Source organism: Populus trichocarpa, chromosome 7 (assembly GCF_000002775.5).
Source record: "Populus trichocarpa isolate Nisqually-1 chromosome 7, P.trichocarpa_v4.1, whole genome shotgun sequence".
Lineage (NCBI taxonomy): Eukaryota > Viridiplantae > Streptophyta > Magnoliopsida > Malpighiales > Salicaceae > Populus > Populus trichocarpa.
In genome coordinates this window covers 12557834-12584901 of record NC_037291.2, presented here as the reverse complement: position 1 = coordinate 12584901, position 27068 = coordinate 12557834, and the positions used below count along the sequence as shown (strand labels likewise).

General features: G+C 35.5%; 4 protein-coding genes and 1 long non-coding RNA gene across 6 annotated transcripts; 4 read left to right on the top strand and 1 right to left on the bottom strand.

The window, feature by feature from the left end:
• The first annotated feature begins 674 nt into the window (after nucleotides 1-674).
• Nucleotides 675-4922, top strand: LOC7466757 (F-box protein At5g39450). 2 transcript variants are annotated; one of them, XM_024605885.2, is made up of 3 exons: nucleotides 675-1099; nucleotides 1252-3119; nucleotides 4494-4922. In XM_024605885.2, exons 2-3 carry the CDS (start codon nucleotides 1279-1281, stop codon nucleotides 4507-4509), a joined length of 1857 nt encoding a protein of 618 aa, XP_024461653.1. In that variant the 5' UTR covers nucleotides 675-1099; nucleotides 1252-1278; the 3' UTR covers nucleotides 4510-4922. The 2 variants fall into 2 exon arrangements, with proteins under 2 accessions (XP_024461653.1, XP_002309932.2); XM_002309896.4 differs by having other exon boundaries at nucleotides 676-3119.
• A 5268-nt stretch (nucleotides 4923-10190) lies between these two features.
• LOC18100922 (uncharacterized) lies at nucleotides 10191-11650 on the top strand. The gene is made up of 2 exons (XM_006380327.3): nucleotides 10191-10578; nucleotides 10850-11650. The coding sequence occupies exons 1-2, from the start codon at nucleotides 10429-10431 to the stop codon at nucleotides 11480-11482; spliced, it is 783 nt and encodes a 260-aa protein (XP_006380389.3). The 5' UTR covers nucleotides 10191-10428; the 3' UTR covers nucleotides 11483-11650.
• A 2726-nt stretch (nucleotides 11651-14376) lies between these two features.
• On the bottom strand, nucleotides 14377-24068 carry LOC127905528 (uncharacterized). Its single transcript, XR_008059665.1, has 2 exons — nucleotides 23803-24068; nucleotides 14377-15452 (listed from the first exon to the last, which is right to left on the bottom strand). It is a non-coding gene; the product is annotated as an uncharacterized LOC127905528 (long non-coding RNA).
• On the top strand, nucleotides 14736-18989 carry LOC18100924 (farnesylcysteine lyase). The gene is made up of 4 exons (XM_006380329.3): nucleotides 14736-15428; nucleotides 17444-17803; nucleotides 17962-18137; nucleotides 18506-18989. Exons 1-4 carry the CDS (start codon nucleotides 14736-14738, stop codon nucleotides 18774-18776), a joined length of 1500 nt encoding a protein of 499 aa, XP_006380391.3. The 3' UTR covers nucleotides 18777-18989.
• LOC7466760 (farnesylcysteine lyase) lies at nucleotides 23020-26462 on the top strand. The gene is made up of 4 exons (XM_002309898.4): nucleotides 23020-23778; nucleotides 24968-25327; nucleotides 25486-25661; nucleotides 25997-26462. The coding sequence occupies exons 1-4, from the start codon at nucleotides 23077-23079 to the stop codon at nucleotides 26265-26267; spliced, it is 1509 nt and encodes a 502-aa protein (XP_002309934.4). The 5' UTR covers nucleotides 23020-23076; the 3' UTR covers nucleotides 26268-26462.
• Nucleotides 26463-27068: the final 606 nt, after the last annotated feature.

Below are 27068 nucleotides of genomic sequence, written 5' to 3'. Positions count from 1 at the left end.
GGACCAGAGGCGAGAAAGAGATTCCACATGGAGGAATCGTTGGGCTACTTACAGTGACAATAATGTCAAGTGTTTTGTTTTTTTTTTTTTTTGACTTTTGGGACATCTTCTTGGCTTCTAGTTTTAGTTTGGTTGGCTAATCCAGACATGGATCTATGTAGTGGTAGTAAAACAAGAAGAGAGAAAGTGTGAGGGACCCCAAGAAAACAATTAATAAAAACCAAGGACGAATCTTGATGAAACCAAAGCTTCTGGGCAATTTCTTCTTTCGTAATCTCCATCATTCTCCTTTGAGAAAGCTTGATAGTAGAAAACAAGCAAAGCAGAGCAAGATAGTGGGGTGTGGACTTTGGTTGTTCAGTGGAGGTGGAGGAGATGACTTGACCTGACAGGCCGACACCCAACACCCAACACTGTTGCTAGGAGGTTTTTTATTGAATTTTTGTTGTAATTTGTAACTCAAAGAAAGGGTATTATTGAGAATTATTAATATAGGTGGTGTTTTAAAGTTTAATAATAATTATTTTTTAAAGATTTTTTTAAAAATTGTATTATAATAATTTTTTTTATTATTTAAAAATTATTTTTAATATTAATATATATTAAAATATAAAAAAATATGAATTTTAAAAAAATCATTTTTTTAAATATAAAAACAAACATTCCAATAATATCTCTTTTGTAACTCTAAATTGAAAATAAAGCTACTTGTCTCTATTTCCGTAGCCATATTCTCGAAACACGTTAAATCTTATGTTGTTTTCTTGTTTTCTATCGATAATAGCTGCAGGATTCATAGCAAATTTCCATAGTGTTTCTGTCACTGTTCTTTTCTTTTAAAGAACCAATCTTTTTGTTTGAAATTAAGAATTTGCAACAAACCCAGTAGAGTTTTGGAGAATTTGAAACAAACCCTTTTTAGTTTTGGTGAATCTGAGATAAACCCAGTTTTTCCTTTTTGTACCTTTTGATGCCATGCATGTTTATTAAAGGCAAGAACTGGAGAATCTGTGGCAGACCCATGTCACTTTCCAGGCTTGGATCTGCTTACTTTGATTGAATTGATTGGAGAAAGATGGATTCTTTTGGGTTTTCAAGGGTGAGGCAATGTTTCTTTTTAGCTTCTATTGTTAAATCAGCTGGTTGTTGATTTGTTTGGTCCTAATTGTGTTTATAGAATATCTAGTATTCAGTGAATTGTGCTGTTTATGCTAATAGAGGCATAATAAAATTTTGAATTGCTTGATAAAGCCATAAATAATCAGGTGAAGTGGTGTGATGCCTGAATTTTGTGGTTCAAACCTGCTTCTTGGGCTTCCTGATGATGTGTTTGCCATCATATCACGGTCCCTTTCTCCAAGGGACATGTGTACTTTAAGTCTTTGCTGCCGAAGCTTATATGATCTTGTGGCATCCGAGAAAGTTTGGCGCACCCAATGTGACATGGTAGGAATTATCTCTCATCAGGATGTTATGGAGTGGCGGAAGGGTGTATCATCTTATAGGGCGTTGTGTCGCTTCCTTGTTAGTGTTAAGCCATTAATTGGAATTTGGGTTCACCAAAATCCCGAGCTTGGTAATGTAGTGTATGTCATGCCTGGTTTTGTATCTGTCGTTGGATGCCGGATTTTACCACAGGAGTTGGGCCCGTTAGGAATCGAGGAAGGTCCTATTTTATGGGCACCGGTGTTTGAAATAATAGGTGACCTTGATGGTTCTACCTCATTTTTCCTACATGGGGGAGAGAAAGGGAATGACCATGTTTATCCTGGTTCAGTCAAGTCTGTAGGGAGGAAATGCAATGTCCTGTTGCTTGAGGTTGAGCCTAGGCAACAGAAGGGTAAATTATTCCCTAATAAAAGCTTTGCTTATAACTCAGATAAGGAGCTAGCAAGAAAGCTTTCTAGGTCTCATAATGGACTGTCGTGGTCACAGAGGTTGATTATACAATGTGAGGCCAAGGTGCCCTTTAGCCGCTTGTCTTTTAGTGACAGAAGAAAGTTGATTGAGGTTGTCACAAGCCAAGTTGGTCAAAAGGTACCCGATTTGGAAAACAGGCTGCTATTTCCTCGGTTGAGGAATGATGAAGAGAATTTTCAGAAAGATATAGCACTCTTATTTGAACGGAGATCATTTCTTTTGAAAATTTGTAAGCTTGGTCAAGGCTTTAATTGGAAGGAAGCTCCTGAAGTGCCTTCTGATCCTACGCAACTGCAATGGAGTGAGATTAGAAAGAGTCTTGATCGGTCAAGTGGGTCTCTGAATGAGGATGATAATCAGATGCAATCCAACACAAAGAAAACCCTCGGTGGGTATCTCAGAGCATACATCAGACATATTTTGGGGAAGTCCCCCTCCGTAAATGGTAGCCACGCACATTCAAAGCACAGTTCTTCAAGCAGAGAGAGTAAACATGCACAGCTGCATGAGTTTTTAAGGTCAGGGGACACAATAGGGTTGACTTTACATGCGTCTAAGATGAGATTATCTTCTTATCGAGCATGGCCGAATATCCATGACAATCAGTTTGCCCTATACAAATTACCCATGCGAGTTCCAAGAGCTGATCAAGAATATGCTGGTTTATGGGGAGGGACTTTTGGTTGGCCTCCCGGGAAGCCCACTGAAGACAAGCCCGGAAAAGCTCTGTTCTTTCTTTTGATCACTTACGAGGAGTCTGAGGGACAAAGAAATCTCATTGCTACCAAGATATTAGAAGGCACCCACTATGTTCTGCATCCAAATGGCTCAGCAATGTTCGTTGTAAATATTGATGAGCCTTCACAGGATCCATTTCCTTGGGATGTTGATGCAAATTCCTTTCCTTTGACCATTAAGCATGCATTTGCAGGGGAGGGTATAGCGAATGGGTATGGTTTCAGATATCCAGGCTCAAAGCCTGGTTCCCTCTTTGTAATTCAAAATGATCTTCTTGCCTTTGTTTGGAAGGAGTCGAGAGCTGTCTTGAACATGCAGAGACTGAACTTACAAGAACTTTTGAAGAAAGGTGAACGGGTGCCTGCTTTACCTCCTAGTGACAACTTTTCATACTTGACCAAGTCCTACTCAAATGTCTTTGCTGGCTTCTCAACTGCGTCAACTTGTTTGCCTTCACCAAGGTAGGTCTTCTTTATTGGATGCTTATTTTCATGTTCTTTTGTTTTCTGGTAAAAAAATATCAAATTGTTATTTTGCAGTTTTACTTTACTTTATCTAAACTAGATGGTTCGTGTCATCATGTCATCATGTTTTACTGTTCCAGTTATTCTTGAGCAATCAACCAATTTATTTTTAATTGCTCCTTCTCCGTAAGTCATGTGGATATCTGTGAAAACCGTTTTGGATATTGTGTGAAAGTCACAAAAAAAGTGAGAAGGTATGGACAACTGAGGTGGCTAAAGGAATTAGCTATGAGATGTAATGTGATGGTTTCCACCATGTTCTGTTTCTGAATATAATGAGAACTTATTGTTTGATGGCTGATTAACCAAAATCAGGTTCTAGGATTTACTTCAGAGCACAGTGTTCATGTTTCTAACTTTGTCAATGAGGCATGCTTCCTAGCATTATTGTGCATCCTATTGTTGATCTTAATTTCCGTGATTCTTGTATGGATACGATGTGCTGATGAAGCTCTTCAAGTGGGCTAGCCAATTGTTTAGCAACTTTGTAATTACACTTTTTTTTATGTATTTCCAAAATCATCATCATGCCATCACAGTAGGGAAGTCCGAAAATTGAGCCAAGCCTTCTCTATGTGACCTTAGTTTGAGTTTGAAAAGAGATAGTTCTTTTTATTATTTCGCTTAATTGAAGATGCTATTCTCTTATTCAAAACTATAATGCCATTATGCATGATTCAGAAAGTAGGCTACTGGGTGAAAGGAGATTGTAGTTCCCTTTTCCGCTCTATTTTGACTGCCACTGTTTATTCATGCTTTTGGAAGACCAGACAAGATGAAACATACAGTATTTGACCTGTTACATACTATATTTCATTTCCACAGTTGATTTCTTTTCATAATTTAGTATGGTGCTCAAATCACTCCTTGTTCTCTGTTGTAACTTGCGCGAGTCATTCCGTTGGAATCTGGATCATTGTCATATGCTTTTATGCTCGAGCTTGGACTGTACAACTTTTAAGTTCAGAAGTAGCCACATGTTTGATGCTCTTCAGTTTCTTGTGTATGCTGCATCAGTCTTTCTGTGCAAGCCAAGGGATAAAAAATGATTCTAGGAAACTCACCTCAGGATTTGCATTCAAGGCAAGGTTTAAGAAATGAGTCTCTGTTGAGTTTTCAGTGGTTAACCTCTTGTACTTTACTTTCCCTACACACTGAATTGATTCCAAAATATTCATTCTGGGAAACTAATCTAGAGTACTGCTTTTGGTAAAGTGTTACGTGAAGTTAAGTCTAAGAATGATGTGCTATCTGACAAGAGAGCATTCAATCGAAGCTTCTCAGATGTGTTCCCATGTTTCTCTTTGACAGGCAAAAACATTTATAGGCGCTGAAAGCAAAGTCCATAAGCCAAAGGGTTACTACAAATTCATAAAAGCTGAAGTGTCCTTGGCTGCTGCAGCTGGCGATTCGAATTCCTTTTCCAATTCCTTTTCCACAGGCACCAAGCTGTTGTTCATTGATGAAAGTGGTCTTCAATGTTCCATGCTTCCACGATACCCTCCTCTTGGATTATAAAGGTTAAGGTGATTCTTATGTATCCTAAATAAAGACAAGCATTGAATAAGATTAGATTATTTTTATGATAATAAGCATAAGGTATAAGCTTCTATAATTATAGGTAGATAATGGGGTGTGTTAATTTATGATTGGTAGAAGGATGAGAGATTGAACAAACTACTTTGCTAAATGCATTTGGATGGTATAATTGGAAATGGAAATGTCCCCTTTTTAGTGTTTTTTCTTTCTTTTTTTTTTAATTTTATTCTATCTGTGGTGCATGCATTGTAATTGTTTCCATCTCCTCCAAACTGCCTTCTCTGATTCCAGGGACCTGCTGTTGTGTTGTTGTTCTTGCATGAATGTCTTACAGCAAAGTTTTTTAAACAACTGTATATGGAGTAAGGGTATATTTGGAATTGTGATAGCGGTAACGGTTCAAAATTCTTTTTGCTTAGAAATACATTAAAATAAAGTTTTTTTTTATTTTTAAAAAATTATTTTTGACATTGGAATTGTGATAGTGGTAACGATTCAAAATTCTTTTCGTTTAGAAATATATTAAAATAAATTATTTTTATTTTTTAAAAATTATTTTTGACATTAACATATCAAAACAATCTGAAAACATAAAAAAAAAATTCATTTTAAAAAAAAATTTAAAATTTTTAGAAAAATGATTTACATTGTTATCCATACACATTTTTAAATCATAATTTTAGGCCCTGTGTTTTTATGATTATGGAAGTGGAAGAGTCTTCTGGTTTTGGAAATTATAAGTTTAATTTTTAAATTTTTTTTAAATTAATTTTTTTTAAAAAAAAAACCAAACCAAAAAGCATTACCCTCAATAAAAGTCTACTTAAAACCTTATTAATTATATTATGTTTAAGAACTTTATTATTAAATACATTGGTTTCAAAACACTTTAATAATTAACAATTAAAATAACCATACTCAAAAATAACTTGCAATAGATTTGAAGGACTAATTTGCACCTCTTACAAATAGAAGTACCCAATACAGAATATGCGGATTCCAGTTGTCGGTTCGCGAATAAAAAATGGAAAATAATATATATAAAAACAACTACAAGGCTGTTGCGTTTTGCATTTTGCGTTTCTCCTTCTCTCCATCCTTCCACATTAAAAACGACGCCAACCTCCGCCATGAGCACCACCGCAACAACCGTCAGAAACGCCGCTGCAATGAGACCACCACCGCCTGCCTCTGCAACCACAACCATCCTAGAAAACCCCACCCAACAACAACCACAAACCCTAACTTTGCGATTAAATCGACCGAAAAAGAAAGTTTCGTGGAAAGAAGGCACCGTAGACAACGAGTTTATGCAAAAAAAAAGTTCCAAAATTTGCTGTATATTTCACAAGGAGAAGCCCTTCGATGAGGATGACAGCGATGACGATGATTGCAATCACGATCATCATCATAACGATAATAAATCCGACGGTGCTTGTTCTTCCTCTCAAAAAAACGGCGGTGATTGATTGCAGTTTTTGTTTGTTATTGAAATGTAGAAAAGGAGTTTTTCTTTTTTTAGGCTATTGTTGTGTTGGGTTTAAGAAGAAATTGAGAAATCTTAATTTTTCCTGTCCATGGTGAAGTGGGTGGTGTGTTTGGCTATTCTCAATATGAATTTTCTTTTTAATGAATGAGAATCTTAATTTGGCTAAAATAATTTCTTTGTTATTTTTGTGGGTTTTTGATAGATCTACTCCGCATTGTTCTTGATGAATGGATTTTGATACATAGAAATAGTGCTCGATGAAAATCTTCATGGAGCAATTGAGGCTCTGTTCGCCGGTAATTTACCATTTTTTTATGAGAGAACTAATAGTTTGGTTTAGCATGAAAGTTAATTATATAGGGCTGAACCCCGTTTTGCTTTGCTTCGGGGGCTTGTTAATGGTCGATTCAACCCTGAGTTTGGTGGTTGCTTCCGGGGAGGCATCTTGTTCTGGTATTGAAATCAAATTGTTAGAGTTGTGCATATGTTGTTCATCCTGTTGATTGATTGTTGAAAACTTGCTTTTTTCTGTCGAGATAGATGAAGCTATTGTCTTTAGAACCGAAACCTTGCTTGCTTGCTTGCTTTTGATGGAGGTAGCATTTTACAGTTGTCTTTGTGATGTGAACAGCATATTGCCCTCAACTCCGAGCACCGTTTACTTGCAGGATATTGATGAATACAGCTAGAGGTGATGGAGGTTGTGTGGGCAGCTGGCAGGCATTTGAATTACACCTGCCTAAGTAGAAGCCATTTATTGCACAAGTTGTAGATTCATCTGTAGTTTCATGTCATAGTTTGATTTTTTAAAAATGTTTTTTTTATATTTTAAAATTAATTTTTTATATTAACATATTAATTCAAAAGACATAAAAAAATTAATTTAAAACTAAAAAATTTCAAGAACTTTTAAAAATATAATGATTGGTTTTTAAAGTGTTTTTTTTTTAAATTATATTAAAATAATATTTTTTTTATTTTGTAAAAATTATTTTTAATATTAGTATATTAAAATGATATGAAAATACTAAAATAATATTAATTTAAAGTAAAGTAAAATATAAAAAAACTTTAAATTTTTTTTAAATACTTTTTAAATAAATGAAAAACAAGCACAATCTGGAGGTTTGAGTTCCATTGTCCTTCGATGCTTGTTTAACATTATAATTACATTAAATTAAATGAAAAAAAAAAAAAAAACTTAAAGGCATCGAACCCTTTCATTGGGAATTGATAATTTATCTTCGATTGGATATTTTTATGGCTAAATTAATCAACAATTTCTTATATTTTGTTTTATGAAGAAAAAAATAAACTAAAAGGACTTAAGTGTAGAACACGGAGGAAACGAAAGGCTGCTCTGAATTTTGCGTGAAAAAAAGTTCATTTCAACCCTTTTATTTTTTCTTTGATTACCATTTCAGTCCCTTTTGTTTTTATAATTTAATTTTAGATCTATAACATCATTATGTTTATTTTTTTGTTCCTGGTTTGAGAGAGAAAACTCATAGAAAACAGGTTAAGAAAGACAAAGTTGTCATCTAGGACTGTTTACTGCAGCAAAAAAGAGTTAATCTTGATGTCAATGAGTTCTATTCAACAATAAAGATTGGGTTTGGTTTTGATTTTTTTAATTCATTTATTTTTATTTTTTCAGGGTGATTTGGGAGTGTATTCTAGTCGTTAGATCAATGATTTTAAGAGATTTTTATGGAGATTATTAGATGTTTTTTAGATGAAAATAAATTGAAACAATTTTTCAATCTAGAATCCGCAGCTCTTAATTTTAATATTATCATAATGTTATTTTCTAAACCAAATACCAAGTTAGAGATTTGAGAGATAGTGATAAATCAAAATATATAATCTTGTTTCGTAGGGAATCACTAGGGTTTTCTTTATTTAATATATATATATATATATATATATATATATATATATATATATATATATATATATATATATATATTAAATGTCAATCAAATAAAATAATTTTCTAACCAAATCAATTAACTTGTATCTTCACCTAACTCATAATCCTTATCGAGTTTAATAACCCTGTTTTCTGTTTAATTAAATAATTAACAATTTAAAAAATAAAAGTTAGGGTCTTAATCAAAATTTAAATAAAAAAATTAACGTAAACAAAAAAATACTTTAAAATGAGGGTTTGAATAAAAATCAAAAAGGAAAAAACAAGAAAAAAAGCTAGATAGTCTTGGGCCTCACAAGAAACCTAAGCCCGGGTTCACCTGGGTTTATTATTTTTTGTTGTGTATTCATCCCCTTTTTTTATTTGATATAAAAATGATGGGTCGCCTACTTCAACAAGCAACACATTGTTTGATTAAAAAAATTAGATTTCAACTATAATGGTTGAAAATTCAGGGTCCAACCTTTTGGACTCCAAAAAGTCCAACCTTTTGGACTTCAAAATGTCATTTTCCAATCAAATTTTTTTTAACTAAAAAACCTAAAAAAAAAAAAAAACACTCCATGTGACTTTAAAACCCATTTGTGGTACTAAACAAGGAAAAATCAATCCCAAACTACAAAATGAATCAATTTTAAAAAACTTTATGATACCTATTTTATTTTTTCAAGCAAAATGAAGGTCAAAGAATCAAAGAACATTTTAGTTTAACTCCTCTCGTCGAAAAGAGTTGTTAACACCAAGAACAATCACTTTTCATGGTAATGATCATGGTAAATTGATAACTTTCACTCTCCGTTGTTTACACTAAAAACCGTAATAGGAAGAAAGTAAAGTTTTGGGTAATAATATTTCATCCTAAAACTAAAAGGACCAAAAAGAAACTTTAACAAAACTTTTAGGAAAAAATTATCAAAAAAGAGGAGGGACTGATAGTTTTTTTAGAACAGGGCTATATTTTTTTCTTACTATTCAATTTTGATCCCTTACCTTTCAATCTAGTGAAAACAATAAAATCAAACATAATTTTGCAAAATTAAAAAGCAACTCAATGATGGGATATTATGTCGAGAGTAGGATTGTCCCATATAAACTGTGTAAGAGCAAATTACAAAAATCAATTCTAAAAAAACTAAATGTTAGAGGACTAAATTGAAAAATAAAGGACCAAAAAAATATATTATATAGAGAACTGGAGAGAGAGAGAGTATTGTTCCATTGAACAATGCACAGTAAGGGTAGCCACAGTGAATTCACTAAATCTTTTAATTTTATTTTATTTTTATTTTTTTTTGTAATTGTAATGAAATGTTTATACTAGTATTTTGCCAATTTCATTGTATTTGGATGTACAAATATGTATGTTGAAGTTTAACCCCTTTACTTAAGAAATAGTCAATTTGAGCTCATCTGGGTAGAAATGAAACCAGGTTCTTAATTTCCTTTCAATGTCTCAGAAAGCAGTTCAATTTTCAGTTGAAAGGTAGTACAGATTTTCAGAAACACCATTCAACTGCTGTTGACAAATTATACAGTTCAAAGTTCTAGACATAACATTCTTTCTGTATTCCTATGGTAGATGTGCAATTTTCATGCAGTGAGCACATCCGGTTACTGCAATACTATATATAAAAGATCCTGTCATGTATTACAGCAAAAAAGAACTGCAGGTATCCATCGCAACTTGACTATCAGTCTACTTAAAAAAAAAAAAAAAAAACACTTGTGACTATTGGACGGAAAAACATCTCGAGTAACCTGATCTTTAGTAGCAGCGATGATTCTTGGAAGAGAGGTCAACTTGCCCTTCCTTAAATCACAAGTTCTCTGATTAAAGCTAAAATATTTTCTTTGTTTTCGCACATTAGAGGGTTGCTGTCACCTTTTCTTTTCCCTGAATATGATTAATTTATAGGGTACAACAAGAAGTAGACATGCTACTTTTTTTCTAATCACCAAAATTGCATGCGAGTCGCTCTCTTGCACAGATTAATTTGGCCTCCTTGTTCCTTGTTTTTGCACGTTCGAGGGTTGCTGTCACCTTCTCTTTTCCCTGAATATGATTAATCCTGCTTAATACGTAAGGAATCCCGCTTGTCTATAGGGTACAACAAGAAGTAGACATGATACTCTTGTTATAGTCCTCCAAATTGCAGGTCGCTCTCCTGCATAATTTAATTTGGTCTCCTTGTAAACTCAGAATGCATGGCATGATATATACATCCTTCACTCGGTCATCGAAACATTAACGGGCACATATTCTATCAGACTTCACAAGATTTAACATGGCAGGTTTGTTTGACAATCAGGCAGCTATATATGTGGATGTAAGGCCAAGATATCCAGGCGAATGGTTCTCAATGTTGGCTGCTCTCACCCCTGACCACTCTTTAGCTTGGGATGTTGGCACTGGCAATGGTCAAGCGGCTGTCGGTGTAAGTTCTCTCTGTCTCTCACTCTCTTGAGCTACAGCTAAATAAATTGAGAGATGAACAATCGTAGCCATCACTTTTAAGAATCTTATACTGACATCAGATCGTAGACAAGACCAGACATAGGATACTTTTTAAGACTCTCAAATTCTCTACTCTTGACAGACCTCATTAGACTGATGATTTGGCGTGAATCAGCATGCACTTGTGCTTGACATTACTTTGTATTGTAAGTTTTTCTATTTAATTAGTAAGAGATGGTTTTCATTTTCAGGTTGCTGAACACTACAAGCAAGTGATAGCAACTGACATAAGTGAAGAGCAATTAAAGCATGCCATACCACATCCCCAAGTTCATTACTTGCATACCCCGTTAATGATGTCTGATGATGAATTAGTTCATTTACTTGGAGGTGAGAATTCGGTTGATCTCATTACTGTGGCTTCAGCTGTGCATTGGTTTGATCTAGAAAAGTTCTATCCAATCGTCAAGCGCGTTCTTAGAAAGCCAGGAGGCATATTTGCTGTTTGGTGCTACTCGAGAATCAAGTTTAGCCCAGAAATTGATGTTCTCTTAGCGGTCCACTTTGAGAGAACCTTTCCTTTTCAAAACCCTAATTTCAAGCATGCATTAGAGTGTTACAAGACGCTTCCATTTCCTTTTGAAAGTGTAGGTGTTGGGTGTGAGGGTCAGCCGCTGGAACTGGACATGGAAAAGAAGATGTCGTTTCAGGGACTCTTGAAGTTTTTCAGGTCATTGTCAGCATTCAATACAGCCAAGGGACAAGGTGTAGATTTATTGTCTGACGAGGTTGTTAAGGAACTTGAGAGTGCATGGGGTGGGCCTGAAGTGGTTAGAACTGTTATCTATACGACATATATGCTTGCAGGGAAAGTTAAGCTCTAATTAATTAGTGAAGATGATGAATACAGTAATGTTACTCTCTTTAGAGGTTTGAAGTTCGAGCTTCATTGTACTTCAATTCTTGTTTAACATAAAATAATTGAATAACAATGTTTGTATTAATTAGTACTTCGCAAATTTCACTGTTTTGGATTGTTCTTTACTTCAAAACTAACGAGTTTTGGATTGTTCTTACGTACAGTTTCACTCCTTCAATATATATGTATCATCGATCATTCGTAGAAGATAAGAATATACATCTTTGTTTGACAAGCAGGCAGCAATATATTTGGATGCTAGCTAGACCAGATCATCCAAATGAATGTTGGGTTGGGTTTGCATTTTTGTTAAACAAACTTTATCTTTACTTTAAATTTGTTAATATCAAAATATATTAAATTTATTAATCAAATATAATTAAATATTACAGATAAATAAATTTATTAATAATAAATAAATTTTTTATAAATAAAATCAATATATATTACATGTAATCAACTGATTTGCTCGAGCATATTCACTAAAGATAAATGCATGATAGCTCTCTTGTCTCCCTCCTTGAACTTTTCTTTCTTTATTGTTTTCACTTTAGATGGTAAGGACACACTCAAGCTCATAAATATCTATAATTTCCATATGTGCAAGGGTGAATATCACCAGATTAAGACTTCATTGATAAAAACCTAAACTCTCATGCATTGTTTGCATCGTGATGGAAGAATTAGAAATAAATCTACGCGAAGCCATTTGATGTTCTTAAAATTTCTATCGTGTCAGCCTATTCAGAAAACCATTTGTCATAAATTATTGGTGTGTCCCAAGAGGCTCTTGCACTAATGTATTTCATTCAAAGGTTTGCTTACGCTGAGAAAAATTTGTTAACGCCAGGTCGATAAGCATTATGAACAAGAGATGGCACCATTATAAGTGAACAGCATTTAAAACATACTACGCAACATCCTAGAGTCCGACTCTTGATGATGAGCTAGTGAACTTAATTAATAGGTGGTGAAGGTCCTATAGTGATAACTATGCTTTGATCACAGTAGCTGAAGCTGTGAATTCGTTTGACTTGCCAAAGTTCTACTTAGCTGTTACTCGAGTTGTAGAAGAACAAGGAGGTATAATTGCAGTACTTTGGGGCTGCAATGACGTGAAGGTAAGGCCTACATTTGATGTAGTCATGGTGTGTTTGGTGTTGTGGTATCTTTCATGGTTGTAATTTGAAAATTTAAGCTTAAGAAAAGCTACAGATTGTAAAAAAAGCTTAACCAAGATTTCAAGAGATAGTTTGTAGTGAGATTTATACAAAATTATGATGTGTGTTGATTAACTAAACACTTTCAAATATGTGATTGGGGCAAAACACAGGCCACACCACATTATAAAAACAAACGGATCCCAAGGTCTACATGCGTGCTGGAAAGTTCAGGCCGTGACTTCTCTTTTCCTTTGTTAGGCCATGAGCTTGTGAACCTGCGTAGAATACAGAGGGTATCCAAGCAAAAGCAGCTTGGAAGAAGCAGGAAATATACAATTACGAAACAAGCAGATGGTTAGGCCATAAAATGTAAAACATCCACAAATTTAATTAGACCATCGGACTGATTTGCTTCTTCTCATAGAAATTTGATCAATATTCTGCAATCCTCAGGTTCCAGGACCGCGCTGCTGCGCTGCTACCAATTGCTGCATGTACGAGAGAGAGATAAGAGAAACTTCATTAATAATTATTCCCAAGGGTTTCCTTGGACCCTCCATAAACTATGACAACCCAAATCTGTCTTGTGCCTCAGAATTATTCCTAGCAGCACTCTGCCTCTTCCACAGAATGGAAAAGAAAGATTCTGTGCTCTGTTAGACATGGATACGCCTCAGAGCTAAAGAGTTACATGGCTTTTTCTGCTGTAATTTTACGCAAGTAAATAAGATTTGGATGACCACTAACAATTTCTGTAAATTTAATGGTGCATTAATGTTACCAATATGTAACAAAAAAGGGGGGTTGCATTTTCTGAGAATTTTGCATCTGCTATTAGCATTCAGCACCGTTTAGTCATTGATAGCCTTCCTGGTGTAACACAAGTACAGTTCCCTTGTTTATATGCTATGAGCATGTTCTTGAAGGTAGGTCGCTTCTGATTTGATTTGTGTGTTTGTATTTAAATGGTAGCTTCCAGCTTGGGCTGGAAAGTATCATGGGCAATAACTGGCTACATGATTTCTTTGATTTATGATCCTTGTGAGTGTTGCAGCAAATTAATATGATACCATTGTTAGAAATTAATATCCAACCTCGTAATGTTCATAGCCTGGGTGAAGGAATCATGCCATGGTGATACTGTCTAATTTCCATAGTTTATAATCTGGAAAAACAGTGCCATTTGTTTCCTTGATGATGGTCAATCTCTTCCCCTTTCTTTTGGTTGCATCTGGTTGAGGGAATTGTATTATCATGGTCAATCATGGTATCGACAAAAGTTCACTAGGAAGGCAGTTGTTGCTTGCTCTCCTGGTCAATATTGCTACTCTCTTCTCTCCCTTTGCCTTTGTTTTTCTTCGTGTCAAGAACACTGGTTTCCCTCGGTGTTTCCATTAAATATTTACTTGTCTTATATTTGACAGATCATAGCGGAAATGGAGGCGCGTTTTGGAATGCCGATCATTGAAGAACTAGTAGAATTGGTTGAAGAGGTGTTGCCACCTCCTCCAGGCGGACCAAAAGCTGAAGGAGGGATAGATGATAACGAAGAAGAAGATGGAGACGGGGAAGAGAATGACGAGGAAAAAAAAAGCTGCAGATCAGGAAGAACCAGGAACAAGTTGAGGCCAGATGCCCAGATGTACAGGATTGTCCTAGCAGAAACTAATCAAAATCTAATTTTGTTTTTAAAAAAAATTAATTTTTTTTAATATTTTCAAATTGTTTTTACGGCTACACAAAAACACCAGCAATACACATGGTATCTTTTATAGCACATAGTTTTGTTGAATCCATTACCCACGGGTTCAACCAGTGGGTAATGGATTCAACAAACCCATTGCCGCACTCCGCATTTCCAGACACGCCCTCGATCAAAAACCCACGGCACACTGGAAGAAGCTGCCAAACCAAACCAGTGGAAGGACGTGGGCATTGGTTCTATGTTTATTACCATTAGAAGAAGGTACAATCAATCAAGTCAACATCAAGCAGTAACATCCCTTGTTGATAGTGTCTTGATCAAAGCTGGTGGTGACAAGCCAACAAGTAAACATGTTTCTTTTTCCACTGAAAATCTTCTCTTTACTCGCGCTCTTCTCCTTTACTTTCCCACACACCTCCTCCTCCACCGCAGCCGGAGGCGACGGCGCTTCCGTATGCATCATCGGCAGCGGAATTGGCGGCGCTTCAGTCGCCCACTTCCTCCGCCGGCACTCCACCAACCACCATCCAAAAATCCTAATCTTCGAAAGACACGCCATCGTCGGCGGTCGGATAGCCTCCGTGACAATCGGCGGCGACGCCTTCGAGGCCGGAGCTTCAATTCTCCACCCCAAAAACTACCACGCCTCGAACTATACTAATTTCCTAAACTTGACGAGGAAGAGACCATCCAGTTCAGAGGGTTCCTTTTCATTGGGGATTTGGGATGGGAATGGGTTTGTTGTTAAAACCCTAAATCTGAAGTCAAAGTGGGGAATTGTGAACAAGATTGTGTCTTTTTTTAATGGGGTTTCTCTGTTTATGAGATATGGATTTTCACTTGTAAAAATGAAAGGCTTTGTGGACGAGACAGTGAATAAGTTTTTGAAGTATTATGAAGGAGTGGAAACAAGGCCTGTGTTTGAGAGTGTTGAGGAGATGTTGAAGTGGGCTGGTTTGTTTAATCTTACAGGAAAGAGTTTGAAGGAGGAGCTGGTTGATGGTGTTAAATTGGCTCCTTTGTTGATTAAAGAATTGGTCACTGTAAGGATTTCCTTCTTCTTCTACCTCTTTTTTCCCTCACTTTGGCCGATTGGCTTTGAATTCTTTTTGTAGTTTGTTTAGTTTAGTTTAGTTAGTTAGTGTGATTAGAAAAGGGATTGGCTTGTGTAGTTGTGTGTGATTTCCTCCTTTGCTTTCTTTTTATGCCAAGACAAAAACACATAACGTAAATGCCAATTCATGCATGAAGGAGATTAAATACAGTGAATTGGACTCCTAGAAATTATTGGAACAGTAGTGATGAGATAAAGTGCTCGTATTTTGATGAACTTTTATCGAGTTTGTTTTTTGAATTGACTCCCTTTTGTGTTCATAGTGACTGCCTTCACTTGTAGTTGTTGTTGTGAACTATGTGCTAAAACATATAGTGTTTTTTTTTTCCTGTAGAATTACTATTCACAACCTCACATTTCAATGTTCACTGTTAAAGGTTTCACCATGGAAACACTATTTACACACTCACATTTCACGTTCAAACATCTATTCACTGTCAATTTTTCCTTTTTTTAGTCCCTGAAGTTTTTTATTATTTGCATTTCGGTCATTAGACTTTATTCCTTTTCAATTTCATTCTTTCAAGTTATGTTTTAGTACATAGTTAATATTTTTTCCTTATAAGTTTTATGGTAGAAGCACTGCTCACACACTCACGTTTCACTATTCACACTTCTGTTCATTGTCAATTTTTTCCTTTTAGGTCCTTGAATTTTTCATTAGTTACCTTTTAGTCATTAGACTTTATTCCTTATAGTGGCATGGTTTTATGTGTTGGGATCAGTTTATATTTACATGTTCTTGCGTATCCAATGTGTAATTAAACATTCTAATGTTGAATTAAAAATCAATATTATGAAATAAAAGTTTAGGTTATGATTAAAAAAAACTTGAAAAAAGGATCAAAATTAACATAAAAAAAACAGAGCCTTTTGATTTTCATTGTCCAAAAGGAATGAAAAACTTCAAATTGGTTCTTGAAGTTTCCAATTATTCATTTGTTGGTCCCTATAATTTTAAGTTCTATCTTTTGCTTCTTATAAGGAAGATTAGCTCCCGCTTTAATCTATGATTAGAATTAACAACTCTTTTTCAATATATATGGGTTCATATATTTTTCATTTTATTTTATTAAGTATCTTTTTGTTTCTCAATTAAAAAAAAATCATGATATTAAAAAAATAACATCGTTGCTCTTCTCTGGTGCTAAAAATTAACTTGGAATCCTATTTGCAATGTGGTGCAGGTGCGCTGGCTAATTTACCCTATTACCAGTGACATCAATTGCCATTTTGGCTTAGCCGATGTGGTTGCAATGGCAAAACCATAATTGGCAACAGCAATCTCACTAAATGTTACCCTTCCAATATAAAACCAATACCCAGTTATGATGCAACCAGTGAGTCTTAGGAGTAAGGATTGATGATTGAACCTATCCTTCAACATTTTTACATGAAGTGACTGCACTTGAGACTCGAACTTGCCACTCTTGTCGTTACTAGCCTAAGCTTCCTACTATTGCACAAAAAACTTGCTCCTATTGATTTGTCTTTTCTGCTTATGAATCTTTCGAAGTGAGGTTCAGGCCTTCTATGCTATTGATTTTCCTAATTTTTTTCATGCTATTGATTCCTTGCTAATATGTTTTATCTATTTTGTGAAAATAAGCGTTATCTAATTTGTAAAAAAAAGGTTGTCCATGCTTTCATTTCATTATTTTTTTCTTCCTTTAACAACCATTCTCTCCTTTAAAAGTAAAAAATGGAGAGACCAGACAGATTATTTAGAACAGCAGTTTTCCTGAACCTCTAGTTTGCTAGTTAGAAGCACCATAAATGTGCGAATGGAAATTAGAATCTCATTATGCACAAGTACTGTGAAGATGTTGTGATGTCTTTAGATTCTGATGGGCTAAAATGTGAAATTGACTCATAATTGGGTAGTTTAACTGAGAGTTCTGAAGATTTATTGACAACTCAGAATTCTATGGAATTTGCATGCAGGTCATTACACGAGTTAATTATGGTCAAGGTGTCAACATCAGTGGACTTGCTGGAGCAGTTTCCTTGGCAGGATCTGGTCGGGGTGTATGGGCTGTTGAAGGAGGGAACTGGCAGATAGCTGCTGGACTAATTAATAGTTCAGATGTTGAACTGTATCTCCATGAAGAAATTGATTCCATCTCTTATCTTGGAGAATATTATGAGCTCAACTCCACAAAAGGAAATGCATACTCATGTGAAGTCGCAGTGGTTGCTACACCACTAGATGAATCGAGTATTCAATTTTCACCTCCAGTTTCAGTTCCTGTGAGGCAATTACAGCACACACATGCAACTTTTGTGAGGGGCCTCGTAAATCCTGTAAGTATCATAGCAATTACAAATTTCACGCTCCTTTACGGCTTTCGGCTCAGAAGTATATTCCTCCTCTACGGGTTGTTCTCTTGCCAGCCCTTCTTTCCTTCTATATGATAGTTTATACTTTATTCATTAAATTCTGGTGTTTGTCATGGACAAAGGTATATTTTGGCCTGAAAGCTGTTTCAGAAATTCCAGAACTGGTGGCCACAATAGAGGACCCTCGTCTTCCTTTCACAAGCATTTCAATCCTCAAGTGTTACAATGAGACAGATATGACATACAAAATATTCTCTCGTCAAGCAATGACTGATGCGTTACTGGATAGCATCTTTAGGTACTACTTTCAATTTCCCTCAACTGTTTAATCCTTTCAATGAAAAATGAGGATCATAATAATTTCCTTAATGGTTACTGCAAGGATTTTTATTGTGCTATTATTGTTTGTTATGCCACTGGCTAACCTATCACCAGTCATAGTGTATGGTTGTATCTGGTTTCACTTGTGAACTTTTTAAATAATTTTGGTGTGTGAGTAAGACCCTTTTTCATGAGAACTGGAAATATTTAACAAAAATTGTGCAGATTTGCTGAATTAATATATACAGTCCATTCAAACTCACCCCCAATTATTAAATTATGTATTTTGATGCAAAAAACTTGATCTGCTCTGTACTGATTGATGTTTATTGCCGCTACTGGTAGTGTGAGGAAGGAGACCGTTCAAATAAACTGGGGCGCATACCCTCATTACAAGGCTCCTGAAAAATTCTCACCCTTTATTTTGGATGGTAAGCATTTGTACTATGTGAACGCTTTTGAGAATGTAGCCAGCACCGTGGAGACAAGTGCAGTTGCAGCTGAAAATATAGCGCGACTCATCCTGTCAAGATTTTTTGGCAAGGATTCCTCATGTCCATCAGCCATAAAGAGAACCTCCTGTTCCAGTGCAGAGGCGTTGCATTCAGATACGTGATTCGTATGCATGACACTGAGAATATAAGGGTTTTTTCTTTTTCTTTTTTGTGAATGTAAATCAAGATCAGTAGATATGTGAACTTGTATTATACAACAGAATTTCCTTGAAGCAATCAAAGCAGCTTACTGAATGTATAAATAGACAAAGCAATAATACTGTGTACAAATTAATGATGAGTTATGTTATTTTTAGTAGATATTTTGTGTGATTTGCCTTTATTCCAGGAAAATTGCGTTTTGATATGATTTTTGATAAATGAAGACACCGTGCAGATGGGAAGATGGCAGCCCTCTAGCTCACTAATTTTTATTTTCCCATAGATTTACAGATCTCAGCTCTCAAGTAAAAGATTGATGCCTAGAGACCTTTACCCATCTCAGACTCGCGCTATAAAGAAATGGATTTAGGCTTTTCGCACTAGGCATGAAGATATTCTTAGGGGTTGGGTTAACCTGAGCCACCAAAATCTTCCAACATTCAACATCAGTCTGGCCTGCCTAGTCGCTAACCAACCAAACATGCAGAGGGGGTAGGCTGAAGATGGATTTCAAGCATGCGGCCTTGAAGCATCAAAATTTCTTCGCTGACACAAACTAGCGCAGCTGAACAATTTTCGATATTTAGCTTGGATCCTGATGTGTTAAACGCTTGAGGCCATATACTACAGGTCCATATTGTATTCATGTTCGCATCTGCGATCATTCCTTTGAAGAGTTTATGCTGTGCACTAAATCTGTTGCCCCTTGAAAGAACTTCGACTCAAACTGGAAGTCCCAATAATCTGATCAAAGAGAATATTTTACCTGAGAGAGCTATTTGAAATGTCAAATTTCCTCTAGCGTGCTGCTTCTGGTTTGCAAGCATTGTAGATTAAAAGTGTTGCAGATGTGAAAGATGCTAGGACTTCAATCGCTTGTTATTTTGATATGCAGCTTTTCGACTCTGTAATTGGGTGACCATCTCCTTGGCGCCTTACCGGATTTTAACCAGACTCATTAAAATTTATAAAACTTGCTTCACTCTGAAAATATTTGTGATTCTCATTGTCTTGTCCAATTTAAGTGTTTCTTTTTTAATGACTGTTAACAGGAAACACCATCTTTATTTGGCTTCAATTTGGTGATGCCTTCCATTAATTCTATTTGCATGTATGATATCTGATTAATGAAGTTGTCTGGTACATGTGATTAATATATGTGAAAATGGTGGATTACAGGAATATTGATGATGTGGGAAAGACAATTGATGAGATCAATGAGCAAACAGAGAGCATGAAACAGATTCAAGAAGCATTATCATCCCCCATTGGAGCATCTAAATAGTTGGACATTTTCAGGATGAATTGGAGGCAGAACTTGAAGAACAGGAAAGAAGCTGAATTGGAAGAACAACTTCTTCAGCCAGCAACAACAGCTCTTTCATGTTTTGATTGATTTCAAACACCTTCTTAGCTAAAGATGAGGAGCATGGATATGAATAATATATACTTGAATGTTCATCTAATGTATAAAAATAAGAAAACAAATATTCATGACTCCCTGTTATAGAGAGCATTGATGTGATCATATCTTTTAAACAGCTAGCTAAAATGGCTTTTCAGCTAAATTTAGCTAGAAAATAGATAGCATGAATGTAGATAGTTGATGTATTAGCTGCTTAGAATTGATGGCCACCCATGATTTGTTTTTGACAAATCTTCTATAGCACTATGTTATTTTATCATTGATTAATTTTGAAATCAATTGGTTAACATTCTTCATAGTCAACATTCTCGATCATGACTCATCAATCAAATGTGCATTTATTTCATTAGTCTTGGTGAAGGGTTTCCTCATATAGAAATTTATGCCGACGGAGTTTTATGATTTCGGTTTATGAAGTTTTCAATTAAGTGCCTTGAAACTTCATCACGTGTGTTGGTGATGGTCTCCTGGATCCAATATGCTGGTTTGAGTATTTGGACAGGGAATGATAACATGTTTATGTTAGGATTTTGTTCCTAGAAATTGAAAGAGCATAGAATTGATGATTAAGTTAGTAATTTTATAGTAAAAATTGTAATAAATAAGAAACTAAGCATTAAATTTTAAGAACAAAAATGTTTGCTCTTGGTTTTTTTATGTGATAAACGCTTTGAGAATGTATGATAAGAGAATGAAGATCGTGAATGTTTTACCATGGTGGCTCGAAGAGTATTTATAATTCTTGTACTTTGAACCTTATTGTTTTGCTCAAGGGGTTGAAAGTCTTTTCCTCTTGAATATCTTAATAAGAAAGAAATCCTTTTATATCAACACTAATACTGATGGAAACATCTTCTTACACAACATTAATGTTAATGGAAATTATCATTTCACATCATTAGTGCTTACGGATAAATAGTAGAACTATGAAAGATTTTATACTTTATTTCATACACAATATTAATGTTGATGAAAATAACTTTTTCATAGCATTAATATTAATTGAGATATAATCGGTTCTTGATAACTTTTATACAACTAGGAGTGTAGGGAAATGACTACCTTAAACTCTTAGTATTCCAGGTTAAGGATCCTAAGGATAGTCTCGCGACTCAACATGAGGCCATTAAAGATCATCAATTATATGTTTGGATTTGGAATGATTCTAAACTCAAAGATGTTGGGTTCAACATCTTTCCAAGCCCAAATATACTAGGGCTTAATGCACAAGTTGAGCTCAAGGAAATTGAGAATGACATCTTGTCAAGCTCATAAGCATTTGGGCTTGGTTGAGACCAAGAGAGTTGGTCCGATATCTTACCGGATTCACAGGCATTTAAATTCAATATGTAATCGAGCCTAAAAAAATTGGATCTAGTATTTTATCAAACTCACATATGTTTAGGCTCAAACATAACTAATATAGGAAAAATTACATCTAAAATTAAATACATAAACAGCCTATCACTTCCCTGACTTTGAACCTTCTGATCATGAGCCTTTCAAGCGTGTTTTCAATAAAAATATTTCATGTTGATCCATCAGATGAGCCTTTCAAGCTTGTTGATCCATATGCGCTGGCTTGACTCTACCTGTTAACTTTCAAAAAGAAACTAACATCTCTATCTTGCAACAGGACAATTAATCATCTAACCATGACTCCACGCTTTTGAGAAGCTCTGTCGAGATTGCATTTTGCTTCTTTTTTTTTGGCAGTTCTTCGTGGAGAATGATTATTGTCTCAGTTATTCCAACATCATATCCCTTTGCTAACCACATGAAGTTTTTCTCTCTTGTTCCTCGTGGTTTATTTTGTTCCATCAGTCTCAAACATTATTGTACCAGCATTGCAGCCATTATTTGCAACTTTTTTTTATTATTATTTATGTGGGTGTCCGGACTAGCTTGCGCGCACCACGACTAATCACACGGTCCATTGAACATCCTGCAAACCCAGTGAGCATGTAAGGCACCGCGGGGTGACAGGCGTGTACAGTGAGGTTCAAACCCGGGTGCAGAGAAATGGAACAAGTCCCTACCACCGCTAGGCCAAAACCTCAAGTGAACACCTTTTTTTAATTGGTAACACAGTATACTATGATGAGCTTATCCATGCGGCTGCACAATTTAAGTTAATGTTTTGTTTAGGAGCGCGGTGAAAATTGTATTTTTTTAAATTTTAAAAAATTTATTTTTTATTTTTTTTAAATGAAATTTTTTTATGTTTTGAATCGTTTTGATGTGTTGATGTCAAAAATAATTTTTAAAAATTAAAAAAATTTTATTTTAATATATTTTTAAATAAATAATATTTTAAACCGTCATCATTATTATAATTTCAAGAAGACTCTAAATATGATTCATTGATTTCTTTGTACAAGGAACCGGCTCGGCAATTGAATTGATCTGAAAAACATATGATTTAGACCCACAAGTTTCAAGTTTATTAAAAAATATATTAATACGGTATATCTCGGTTTATCTAATCAAATTTGTAATAATTTAATTTATTAAATTAAAATCAAATAAATTTATTCGAGTCAATACTTGTAAAAAAAAAATGTCACGGTTTTAATAAAAAAAATATAAATGGTTGACCTGGTAATTTCGGATCACTCATGCAAAAAATATATAAATATAAGGATTCAATATGAGAATTTTGAAAACTAGAAGCACTAACTAATTATTTCATTAAGTATTTAGGGACTAAATAAAAATAGTTCACAAGTCAACAGAAAACAGTAAAATCCTAGCTAGAAACTTTTAAACCTTCGCTTCTTCGTTTGAGGTTGTCTTGAGCAAAGCTGGTGGTTAAAAAAATAAGAAAAGAAGAAATGGTTATGTTGCCACTAAAAATTATCTTCTTACTCGCGATCTTCGGCGGCCTCACATTCCCACACACCTCCTCCTCCGCCACCACGTCAGCCGGAGGCGACGATGCTACCGTATGCATCATCGGCAGCGGAATTGGCGGCTCTTCAGTCGCCCACTTCCTCCGCCAATACACCACGAGCCACCATCCGAAAATCCTAATCTTCGAAAGACACGCCATCGTCGGCGGCCGGATGGCCACCGTTACAATCGGCGGCGACGCCTTCGAGGCCGGAGCTTCAATTCTCCACCCCAAAAACTACCACGCCTCGAACTATACTAATTTGCTAAATTTGACGGGGAAGAGACCATCCAGTTCAGACAGTTCAATTTCATTGGGGATTTGGGATGGCAATGGGTTTGTTGTTAAAACCCTAAATGTGAATTCAAATTGGGGGATTGTAAACAAGATTGTGTCTTTTTTTAATGGGATTTATTTGTTTATGAGATATGGGTTTTCACTTGTAAAAATGGAAGGGTTTGTTGATGAGACAGTGAATAAGTTTTTGAAGTATTATGAAGGAGTGGAAACAAGGCCTGTCTTTGAGAGTGTTGAGGAGATGTTGAAGTGGGCTGGTTTGTTTAATCTTACTGGAAAGAGTTTGAAGGAGGAGCTGGTTGATGGTGTTAAATTGGCTCCTTTGTTGATTAAAGAATTGGTCACTGTAAGGATTTCCTTCTTCCTCTACTTCTTTTTTCCCTCACTTTGGCCGATTGGCTTTGAATTCTTTTTGCAGTTTGTTTAGTTTAGTTTAGTTCGTGTGATTACAAAAGGGATTGGCTGGTGTAGTTGTGTGTGATTTCCTCCTTTGCTTTCTTTTTATGCAAAGACAAGAACACATAACGTAAATGTCAATTCATGCATAAAGAAGGAGATTAAAATACAGTGAATTGGACTACTAGAAATTATCGGAACAGTAGCGATGAGATCAAGTGCTCGTATTTTCATGTAGGTATCGAGTTTGTTTTTTGAATTGCCTCCCCTTTTTGTGTTTATATTGACTGCTTTCACTTGTTATTATAATTATTATTATTATATTATTAATATTAACATTAACAATTTACTAAACCAGATATGCCTTTTGCTGTGAAAACACTATTCACATACTCACATTTCAATCTTCACATACCTTTTTATTACTATTAACTATTTACCAAACCATGTGATTTGCTGTAGAAGAACTATTCACATACTCACATTTCACTGTTTCACATACCTTTCCATCCAAAACAACAAGATGGAAACCAGGCATGTGTTATCAATTTTGTGAAAACACTTTTCCGTCTTGATGTTTTTGGTGGAAAGGTATTTTGTGAGTTATCCAAATCGTAAAAATAAATGTTGCCCTTGCTTTATTAACTATTTACAAAACCAAATATGCGATTTGCTGTAGAAAACTATTCACATACTCACATTTCACTGTTTCACGTACCTTTCCACCCAAAACAACAAGATGGCAGGTATCTGTTATCCATTTTGTGAAAACAGTTTTCCATCTTCTTGTTCTTGGTGGAAAGGTATTTTTGTGAGTAATCCTAACTGTAAATATAAACGTTTCCCTTGCTTTCTTTTCTTTATTTTTTCTGCCTTTAACAACCATTCTCTCCTTTAAAAAGAAAAAAGGAGAGAAATGAGACAAATTATTTAGAACGGCAGTTTCCTGAACCTCTAGTTTGCTTGTCAGAAGCATAGATGTGCGTGCAGCAAGTAGAATCTCATTATGTGCAAGTACTATGGAAGATGTGGTGATGTCTTTAGATTCGCCAAGATGTGAAATTGACTCATAATTGGGTAGTTTAACTGAGTTCTGAAGATTTATTGACAACTTAGAATTCTGTTGGGTTTGCATGCAGGTCATTACACGAATTAATTATGGTCAAAGTGTCAACATCAGTGGACTTGCCGGAGCGGTTTCCTTGGCAGGATCTGGTGGTGGTTTATGGGCTGTTGAAGGAGGGAACTGGCAGATGGCTGCTGGACTAATTAATAGTTCAGATGTTGAACTGTATCTCCATGAAGAAATTGATTCCATCTCTTATCTTGGAGAATATTATGAGCTCAACTCCACGAAAGGAAATTCTTATTCATGTGAAGTTGCAGTGGTTGCTACACCACTAGATGAATCGAGTATTCAATTTTCACCTCCAGTTTCAGTTCCTGTGAGGCAATTACAGCACACACATGCAACTTTTGTGAGGGGCCTCGTAAATCCTGTAAGTATCATAGCAATTACAAATTTCACGCTCCTTTACGGCTTTCGGCTCACAAGTATATTCCTCCTCTATGGGTTGTTCTCTTGCCAGCCCTTCTTTCCTTCTATATGATAGTTTATACTTTATTCATTAAATTCTGGTGTTTGTCATGGACAAAGGTATATTTTGGCCTGAAAGCTGTTTCAGAAATTCCAGAACTGGTGGCCACAATAGAGGACCCTCGTCTTCCTTTCACAAGCATTTCAATTCTCAAGTGTTATAATGAGACAGATATGACATACAAAATATTCTCTCGTCAAGCAATGACTGATGCATTACTGGATAGCATCTTTAGGTAAAACTTTCAATTTACCTGAACTGTTTAATCCTTTCAATGGAAAATGAGGATCATAATAATTTCCTCAATGGTTACTGCGAAGTTTTTATTGTGCTATCCCCAGTCATAGTATGGTTGTATCTGGTTTCACGTGTGAACATTTTTTATAATTTTGGTGTGTGATTAAGACCTTTTTTCATGAGAACTGGGAATATTTAACTAAAATTGTGCAGATCTCCTGAATTAATGTTTACAGTCCATTCAAAGTCACCCCCAATTACTAAATTGTGTATTTTGATGCAAAAAACTTGATCTGTTCTGCACTGATTGATGTTTATTGCTGCTACTGGTAGTGTGAGGAAGGAGACCGTTCGAATAAACTGGGGCGCTTACCCTCATTACAAGGCTCCTGAAAGATTCGCACCCTTTATTTTGGATGGTAAGCATTTGTACTATGTGAACGCTTTTGAGAATGCAGCCAGCACCATGGAGACTAGTGCTGTTGCAGCTGAAAATATAGCTCGACTCATCCTGTCAAGATTTTTTGGCAAGGATTCCTCTTGTCCGTCAGATTTAAAGAGAACCTCCTGTTCAAGTGCAGAGGCGTTGCATTCAGATATGTGATTCGTATGGATGACACTGAGAATATAAGGGTTTTTTCTTTTCTTTTTTGTGAAATCAAGACCATGAAATATATGAACTTCTTGTATTATACAACAGAATTTCCTTGAAGCCATCAAAGCAGCTTATTGAATGTATAAATATACAAAGCAATGATACTGTGTACATGTTATTGATGAGTTATTTTATTTTAGTAGATATTTTGTTTGTTTTTCCTTTATTCAGGAAAGTTGCGTATTGATATGATTTTTTATAAACGATGACACCGTGCAGATAGGAAAATGGCAGCCATCTGGTTCACTAATTTTTATTTTCCCATAGATTTACAATTCTCAGTTCTCTCAAGTAAAAGCGTGTTGCTTAGATATCTTTACCCATCTCAAACTCACGCTATAAAGAAATGGATTTAGGCTTTTCACGCAAGGCATGGCGACTTTTTCAAAGGTTGGGTTAACCGGCCACCTAAATTTTCACACATTCAACATCAGCCTGGCCTGCCAAGTCGCTAACCGACCAAACATGCGGAGGAGGGCGTTGGCTGAAAATGGATTTCAAGCATGCGGCCTTGAAGCATCAAAATCTCTTCGCTGACAGACTGCGCAGCCTGAAACAATTATCGATATTTAGCTTGAATCCTGAGAATAATTTACCTCGGAGAGCTATTTGAAATGTCAAATTTCCTCTAGCGTGCTGTTCTGTTTTGCAAGCATTGAAAAGTGTTACAGATGTGAAAGATGCTAGGACTTCAATCGCTTGTTATTTTTATATGCAGCTTTTCGACTCTGTAATTGGGTGACCATCTCC

Coding starts and splice junctions, on each gene's coding strand:
- LOC7466757 (XM_024605885.2), top strand. CDS start 1,279: ATGCCTGAATTTTGTGGTTCAAACCTGCTTCTTGGGCTTCCTGATGAT.
- LOC18100924 (XM_006380329.3), top strand. CDS start 14,736: ATGTTTCTTTTTCCACTGAAAATCTTCTCTTTACTCGCGCTCTTCTCC. Junction 15,429..17,443: donor TGATTAAAGAATTGGTCACT/GTAAGGATTTCC, acceptor ATTTGCATGCAG/GTCATTACACGAGTTAATTA. Junction 17,804..17,961: donor TGAGGGGCCTCGTAAATCCT/GTAAGTATCATA, acceptor TCATGGACAAAG/GTATATTTTGGCCTGAAAGC.
- LOC18100922 (XM_006380327.3), top strand. CDS start 10,429: ATGGCAGGTTTGTTTGACAATCAGGCAGCTATATATGTGGATGTAAGG. Junction 10,579..10,849: donor ATGGTCAAGCGGCTGTCGGT/GTAAGTTCTCTC, acceptor TTTCATTTTCAG/GTTGCTGAACACTACAAGCA.
- LOC7466760 (XM_002309898.4), top strand. CDS start 23,077: ATGGTTATGTTGCCACTAAAAATTATCTTCTTACTCGCGATCTTCGGC. Junction 25,328..25,485: donor TGAGGGGCCTCGTAAATCCT/GTAAGTATCATA, acceptor TCATGGACAAAG/GTATATTTTGGCCTGAAAGC. Junction 25,662..25,996: donor TTACTGGATAGCATCTTTAG/GTAAAACTTTCA, acceptor TGCTACTGGTAG/TGTGAGGAAGGAGACCGTTC.